This window comes from Monoraphidium neglectum (genome assembly GCF_000611645.1).
Source record: "Monoraphidium neglectum strain SAG 48.87 unplaced genomic scaffold scaffold01987, whole genome shotgun sequence".
Taxonomy (NCBI): Eukaryota; Viridiplantae; Chlorophyta; class Chlorophyceae; order Sphaeropleales; family Selenastraceae; genus Monoraphidium; species Monoraphidium neglectum.
Genome location: NW_014011641.1, coordinates 1 through 7314, shown reverse-complemented (window position 1 = coordinate 7314; position 7314 = coordinate 1). Strand labels below are relative to the sequence as shown.

Here is a 7314-nt window from a genome sequence, read left to right as displayed (position 1 = left end):
GCAATACAGGGGGGGGGAGAGGACACTGCCGCGTTCCGCGTGTGCCGGCCGCCACTGCACTTGGCAGCTAGGGCAAGCAGCCCTGCCCAAAACGCCTCGTGCACGCTCCTGGATGCTTCCCACCTCAACGCGCAGGCCCCAGCCCTTGCGCCCGCACTCTCTTGTGTCCCGCAACTCCTTGCACACCCCCTTGTCTGCCGGCGCCCGGGCCCTTGCGCCCAGCCCTGTGCTCACCCTTTGCGAAACCGTTGTACAGGTCAAAGCCCGCGAACTGGATGACCTCCAGGCTGGCCACACTCATGATGCACGCGCACGCGATGACGGCGATAGCCTCAAGGCGTGTGCGGCCGACGGGGTACTTCGGATGGTACTTGTTCTTCTGCGACTCCGCAACAGACAGCACCAGCTGTGATGCCAGGTCGACTGCCGGCGCGTGCGGGGGGCGGGGCGTGTATTTTTGGGCTGCTGCCGCACGGCGGACATGGGTCATGTTATGTCAGCAGGGCCCGAGAGGGTGGCGCCCGGGCGGCGGGAGGGTGGCGAGCGGGCCGGGCTATGAAAGCCGAGTGCATGCGTCGCGGGGCGGTCCGGGACAGCTCAGCAGGTGGGAGCAGGGCGGGCGAGGGGCGCACCTCCAGAGTCCGCCAGGCTGGCCAGCACGGCCTTGGAGCGCGAGACGACGAACGCGGCGATCTTGAGGCCCAGCAGCAGCCAATTGGCGGCCCATGACAGGCGGAACGCGAGCTTCAAGTGCCGCTGCCACGGCCAAGGGCGGCGCGGGCCGCCTGCCGCGGCGCGCACGCCGCTTGTTGACGCGGGCGGGGACGGCTGCGCCCTGGTATGAGGGGTAGCAATATGGGCTTGAGTTGCGATAAGGTGGGTGTCCATGCTGTCAGTGCGGCCGCTCACTAGGCCGCGAGCCACAGTGGAGCGCAAGATTCTCTAGCTGTCGGGGGCCAGGCCACGCTGATTTATTGTTGCAGAGGCGGAAATTTTCAACAATCCGCTACTGATTCGCTCGAAGCATGGCGTAATTGGTTGATGCTCTCCGAGCCGACGGTGAGTCACCATGCAGCACACATGGTGAGGATGACAGCGGGACCATCTCATTGACTATTGCATACCACCGCACGCCTTTTTTTCACGTTGACAGAGGGACAAAGCTCGTGTCCTGATCCCTATTGCTTACCTGTGCGGCATCGGCCAGATCGAGTCTCCAGCCCAGTGACATCAGCACAGCACGCACAGCACTCGGTTTCTGCTCTTTCTCAGATCAGCACGTGTCCAGATGGCAACGAGTGTTGTGAACCCCACGATGTCTGTGTGAGCGCAGGAAGCACGAGGAGGCTGCTGCAACAAGCACAGGAGCGAGGCGACCAGGCGTGGCAGTGGCCTTGGTGTTCAAGCCAGGGAATGGTACAGCGATGGTTTGACAGCAAGAACGGCAGCCTTGCATAATCCCCAAACCGTACAATGCCATCTTAATCGGTGCTGCGACGCTCCCTGACACTCATGATGCAGGATAGCTCCCCTCACCGCCTTGCCCGGACCCCCCTACCACAACAAGTTGTCTCAATATGACGACGATAAGAGCATATACAGGCTTACTTCGATGATCATAAGTACCAAGATCTCAAGGCAGCGACAGCTCTTGCGAGTCATCAGACGCCGTTTGGAATCCACGAGCTCCATCAAAACCAAAGGCACCGCCGACGTTGGCTCAATATCAAACGGTGATGATAAATTACAGTACATACCGCCTCACGCCCAACGAAAGCACTATGGTAACAACGCCCGCCGCTTCCGCCTGATCCTGGGCATATCCGCCGGCACCTCCGAGCGCACTGAAGCGCTATGCTCAGCCTTCAACAACCGCAACTGCAGCCGAAGGGTATGATGAAACCGTTGATCACGCCGGGTACAAGACGCCTCGCTGTGCGCGTGCGTGCCGAGCAAGCGGCGCCCAGCCTCGGCGCCCGGGTCAAAGCGGCGCTCTCCTTCGACGCAGCCGCGCGGGAGCGGCGGCAGCAGCAGCGGCAGGAGCGGCAGCGGCAGCAGCAACAGGTCGCCCCCGCAGAACCCCAGCGGTACTCCCTGCAGCGCGCGCTCGCGCGCCCCGAGGCCGCCGCATCCTCGGCCTGCGCCTTCGCGGTCGTTGCGGCGGCCGTGTTCCTGCAGCCGCACGCGGCGCTGCCGCTGGACGCGGCGGCGCACTCGTGGGTCGCGGCGCACACCAGCCCGGAGTGGCGGTACGCCGTGGGGGAGCTGCTTATCAGCGACGCCCCGATCGCCTTTGGGTTCACCCTGTGGGTGGCGCTGACAGGTGCGACGGCGCACACGCACGAGCCAGCTGTTGCTAGCGCTCCCAGTGGCCAGTCAGTGCTGCTCTCCGCTGACGCAATGCCGGAGCCGGATTTCACCTCCTCATCTCAACGCCTCCTCGCTCCAGCCTGTCTGGGTGCCAATTGGGTCCCTTCGATTGCAAGCGGCCCCACATGACGAGCCGGTCGACGGCCTCAACCCCAAAGCACCTCCTGCCGCCGCCCCTGCTCCGCCCGCAGGTGCCGCACTGTTCTTGTCCCCGCGCCGCGCCGCGCCCACGCTGCTGGTGTCCTTGTTTGCCTACGCTGCGGGCGCCGGCTTCTCAACGGGCTCAGACGCCGCCCTGGTTGGCGCCCTCAAATCCGCGTTCCACCGCGTACGGCCGTCCACCGAAATCCACCACACCTTCTCCTTCCCGTCCGGCCACACCACAGCGGCGACCTTCATGGTCGGGGCCGCGCTCGTCGTGCTGCTGCCCCTCGTGCTGCGCCTGCTGCGGGACGGCCCCGGCGGCGGGAGCGACAGGGGTGGTGGCGCTGCCACGCGGCTGCCTGACGGCGTGGTCTTCGCTACTTGGGGCGGCGCGGTGGCGATGACCGCGGCGGGGCGCGTGCTGGCCGACTGCCACTGGGTCAGCGACACGGCCGCGGGCGCGGCGCTGGGAGTCGGGTGCGTGTGCGCGCTGGCGTGGGCAGTGGAGACCACCGAGCACGCCCTTGGCAACAGCGGTCGCAGCAGCGGCAAGCGCGACAATGTCTCGTGAGGATGCGAGGCACGGTTTTTTGTTGTACACGCTGCTTTGATTTCTTGCCGTCGTCGTCAAGCCGAGGAGCCGTCCTCTTGGACTGACAGCTTGCACACTGCACACTTGCGCTGAAAATGAGAGCATGCGCGAGAGCCCCTGGTCGACAAACGCAGTCACCAACCTTCGAGACTGCTGCAATCCTATCCTTGACTCCTTGATGAGTTGTTCTGTGCTTCTGTGCGGCACGGCCGGGTGAAACCCCCCAGGCGGCTTACCATTACCCTCGTGCAGCTGGTCAGAGTGGGTACTATGGTTCGCTAAGAAGCCACTACTAGCATTTTGGCCGCCCCTTCGACCTGCTCCCGCCCACCCAGCACGTGCCTGCAAAACCGGCCGGCAGCACCAACGCCACACGCACACAGCGCATCGCGCGCCAGCGAGCTCCGCAAGGAAGGCATGCGCCTGCTGGCTCCGCCGACGGATCATCACTGTCACTCCTGCCGTCGCCACAGCCTCCTCGCCTGCACGCTCTGCCGAAGCTTGCTGCTGCTGATGTCTATTGGGATGGCGCTGCCAAGGGCTCCTTTCTGCTATCACCTTGCTGTTCGCCCGCCTTTACGCCGCTGTCACGGCTGCTGGTAGGCTCTGGCGCGGCCGCCGCGACTACCGCTTCTGCCGCGGGCTGCTGCGAGTTGAGGGGCGTCAGCAGCGGCAGGCCGCCACCGTTTTGCTGAAAACAGGCCCGGCTGCTTGGTGCTGGACAACCCTCCTCGTGCGCTGCAGCGAGGTCTCTGCCAGTCCTTGTGACATTGTGGCAGCCACCTGCACATGTGCCGGAGGCATGAGCCTCTTGCCCTGCGCCTGACGCCTGGGCCATCCCTGCCGCAGCTTCCATCGGGACTGTGGCCAGAGCTGCTGGTGCCTCCGCAGGCCTGGGTTCGGGGCACGACAACGCCTCGCCGCACAGGGCGGTGGAGCTGCCTGCATTGGTGCCAACGTACATGTCATCAGCGCTTGTCTGCAGCTCTTGGGAGCATTCGTGCAAGCTCCTTTCTGGGGTTGTGGGCCGAGGGCGCCTTGCCACGCAGCTGCCTGGGGTGACCAGCTGCTGCGCCTGACTGGGCTTGGAGGCGTCCCCACTGCAGTCCGTGCAGTAAGGCAGCACCACTGTTTTGCTGCTGAGCAGCTGTGCCTGTGGCAGGGTGTTGCTGTTTGGCAGCAGGCCGCTTCCCGGATGGCTGCCATTGGCGTCGTTGGCAGGGCTGCCGCTGCTGCAATCTGCATCTGCTGCAGCCGCATTTGGTACAGGCTGAAGCGGCGGTGCCTCAATCTCCTGTCCGTCATCATTGCCATTTAGGTGCTCGCACTCAGCGGCAGGCGTGCTGCATTCTCCTTGCTGCCCTGGAAACGCGAGTCGCGACAGCTGCACGACAGCTGCCTTCATCGTTTCGCGCGTCAGCTCACTGGCCGACGCTGCGCCTGCCGCTGCCGCGCTGCTGCCAAAGCCCACTGCCGCCGCCGCAGCCGAAGCTAGGAGGGGGGCGGCCGCTGGGAGGCCCCCGCAGATGAGCGCGGCCGCCTGCTTGAGGTGCAACCCCCTGCTGCCGTGGCTGCGGGCGGAGCGTGCCGCTTCCAGGTGCTGCTGTGCTGCACTCAGCCAGCCGCTGCAGTCTCCAGGGTAGCCGCCACTGATAGTGGACACCGGGGGGCCCGCAGCTGCCTGCCAGTCCGGTTGCTTGGGGGCTGCGCCATGACAAGGCGCCGCTGCGTCGCTGGAGGGAGCAGCACGTGGCCCTTGGCTGCTGTCGGCACCGCCTGCTCGCGACGGCTGGCTGGGTTGAGGCGTCAGTCCAGAGGGCACACTCGCTACTGTGATCAGGCAGGGGGGCGCCATCCTGCTGCTGGTATTTGTGGGAGTGCCAGTTTCGCTTGCCCGGGGCGTGCGGCTGCCGGCGCCAACCTGGACCCGGCCCAACGCGCCTTCGGCGGCCGCTGTGGCTGCCTCGACCGCCTCAGACACTTCATCACACGCCTGCAGATGGCTGCCACCACTCCAGGTCTCACAGCTGAAGCCGAAATGCCTGCTGCCAATGTTGCTGTGATCTTCGCTTGCGGCTGCCGCGCTGTTGCAATCGCCCGGGGCGCTGCAGCCGTGTTCCCGGGCTGCCGCCGCTGCCGCGTTGTCGACGCCGAGGTCGCCTTGTGCGGAGGGCACAGGCGGCAGCATCGCGGGCGCGGTCCTGCGCCGCCGCCGCGCGGCAAGTGCAGCGGCTGCCTCGGCCGCGGCCGCCTGCTGGGCGAGGCCTGCCGCCATCACCCTGACTGCCAAATCGTCGTCCTCCGCTGCGATGGCATAGCTGAGGACGAGCTCGTGGGTGGTCGGCAGCCCAAGCACGGCGGGGTCGAGGGGCGGCAGGGGCGCGAAGCTGCGGGCGCGCTGAGACGAGGTGGAGTCTGCCGAGGCGCGGCGGGCGGACGCCGCGCCGGCTGCCTGCTTCAGCTGCGTGATGCCTGCATGTAAGGGCAGGTCTGCTGTGGCAAGGGCGCGGCCGCCGCAGGTGCCTGCTGGGGACTGCGTGCTGCCAAGGGTGTGTCCAGGAGCTGGGGGCCCCAGCTCCTGCTGGGCTATTGCAGCTGCCAGGGTGGCATCCAGCTTGAACGTGCTCGTGCTGGGGCCCCTTGCGGCGGTGGCCAGGGAACTGATGTCAAAATGGGATCGCCGCCTGGGCTCGGGGCCAGATGCTGAGGGCGTCGCTGACATTACTACGACGCTGTCGCCGCTGGACTGCCTGCGCTGCTGCGGCGCGGCCCGCGCAGCCACACACGACGTCTTGGGATGCATGGAGCGTGCTTATGGATGCCAGTAAGGCAACAATTTGATATGAATACGGTACCGCACAGGCGGGTGCAACCTCCGCGACAACAAAAAAGGCCCTGGCTTCTGTGTACAGCATTTTGTCACAAAAACATAAAGATAAAGTGATCAGTGACATTGAGACCGCATTACTTAGCACCCCAATAGTTGCACAGTCGGCTTTGGCACCTGCCCTTGGGCTAGCAGAGGGCATGTGCAGGGCAGGTAGGCGAGCAGCGCCCGCGCATGCCGTGATATGACCTGGAGAGCAACGGATATCACAAATTTACGTTTCTTACATTGTGCTGGACGGTGCAACACCGCCATTTGATGCAGCAATCCAGCGAAACACATCGGAACAACTTAAAAACCAGCACAATCAAGGCTTGTCATGCGCAAGGCAGCCCGGCGTCATTTCAATGTTTTGAATCAACTGAAGCGATTGATAACATGTATCCAGCAAGTCACCGCTTGGACAGATCTGAAGATTAGAGTATGAACTAGGCCGCCCAGCCATGGCCAAGCAGAGGCCCAACAGACAGGGAAAAGGCATCGCGGCTACGACGGATCCGTCGCCTGCAGCGACGACAGCGGCGCCGCCCGGCAAGCGGCCGCGCGAAAAGCGTGCTGTCGCTCCTGGCGCGCCACCGCGCAGCGTGCTGGGCCCCCGAGCGATCGCCGTTGCGCTCGCGGCAGCCGCCATTGCCGTGCTGTGCGCTTGCTTGGCGAAGCCGGGGCTGCTGCTGGCGCTGCTTCGGCGGTCTGCGGCGGCATGGGGATCGCCGTCAGCGGACGCGCTCCTGTTTGAACCCATGACTGTCAGGGGCGGCCAGACTTTCGGGCCCTCGTTCGGGCTGTACCCCCGCGGCTGCCGGTGGCGTGACGTGACTCCCAACAACATTTCGCAGCAGGTGTGCAGCGTGTGCTCACTGCCACACGCTGCCAAGCACGATCCGAACGCACCGCACGAGTGCGGGCTCACTTCGGGCCGCCGGGGGTGCAACACACGTCGATGTGCTGGGTGTATGTAGTGCCTGGGATTTGCAAGGCCCATGTCCCCGAGATTCAGCACCACAAGTCGCAGGCCCCTTCACCCGCAGCTCGCAGCCGCCGGCCGGCACCAGCGCCCCGCCGCGCCGCGACCCGACGCCGCCCTGCCCCGCTCCCCAGCGGCGCCCGCGGCCAACCGTGCTCACCTCCCCCCCCGCCAGGTCCATTACCAGTATTGGAACCACACCGTCAGAACCTGGAGCGAGCGGCGGCCGGCCGCCTGCTCCCTACAAGGGGACCCCAAGCCGGGCCCCGCAGGGTGGGGCTTCCTAAACGGGACACCCCGCACGGAGGTGCGGCCGTTCAAGACGCACGTGATCTATCAGAACCTGTGGTACAGCGA

At 65.4% G+C, this 7314-nt stretch overlaps 4 protein-coding genes across 4 annotated transcripts in view; 2 read left to right on the top strand and 2 right to left on the bottom strand.

Annotated features, from left to right (window-relative positions):
• MNEG_9586 (hypothetical protein) overlaps positions 1-1200 on the bottom strand; it is a gene marked incomplete at both ends in the record, with an annotated part of 3067 nt that extends 1867 nt beyond the window's left edge. The window contains 3 exons of the mRNA XM_014041944.1: positions 235-462; positions 633-835; positions 1190-1200. Of these exons, the coding sequence (XP_013897398.1) occupies positions 235-462; positions 633-835; positions 1190-1200 (442 nt within the window). The remainder of the gene's footprint in view (positions 1-234; positions 463-632; positions 836-1189) is intronic.
• A 654-nt stretch (positions 1201-1854) lies between these two features.
• Positions 1855-3085, top strand: MNEG_9585 (hypothetical protein; the record flags this gene model as incomplete). The annotated part of the gene is made up of 2 exons (XM_014041943.1): positions 1855-2323; positions 2562-3085. 2 exons carry the CDS (start codon positions 1855-1857, stop codon positions 3083-3085), a joined length of 993 nt encoding a protein of 330 aa, XP_013897397.1.
• Positions 3086-3623: 538 nt separating this feature from the next.
• Positions 3624-5828, bottom strand: MNEG_9584 (hypothetical protein; the record flags this gene model as incomplete). Its single annotated transcript, XM_014041942.1, has 1 exon — positions 3624-5828. One exon carries the CDS (start codon positions 5826-5828, stop codon positions 3624-3626), a length of 2205 nt encoding a protein of 734 aa, XP_013897396.1.
• A 608-nt stretch (positions 5829-6436) lies between these two features.
• On the top strand, positions 6437-6832 carry MNEG_9583 (hypothetical protein; the record flags this gene model as incomplete). The annotated part of the gene is made up of 1 exon (XM_014041941.1): positions 6437-6832. A coding segment is annotated over one exon (396 nt), but the record flags the coding sequence as incomplete, so codon positions are not given.
• Positions 6833-7314: the final 482 nt, after the last annotated feature.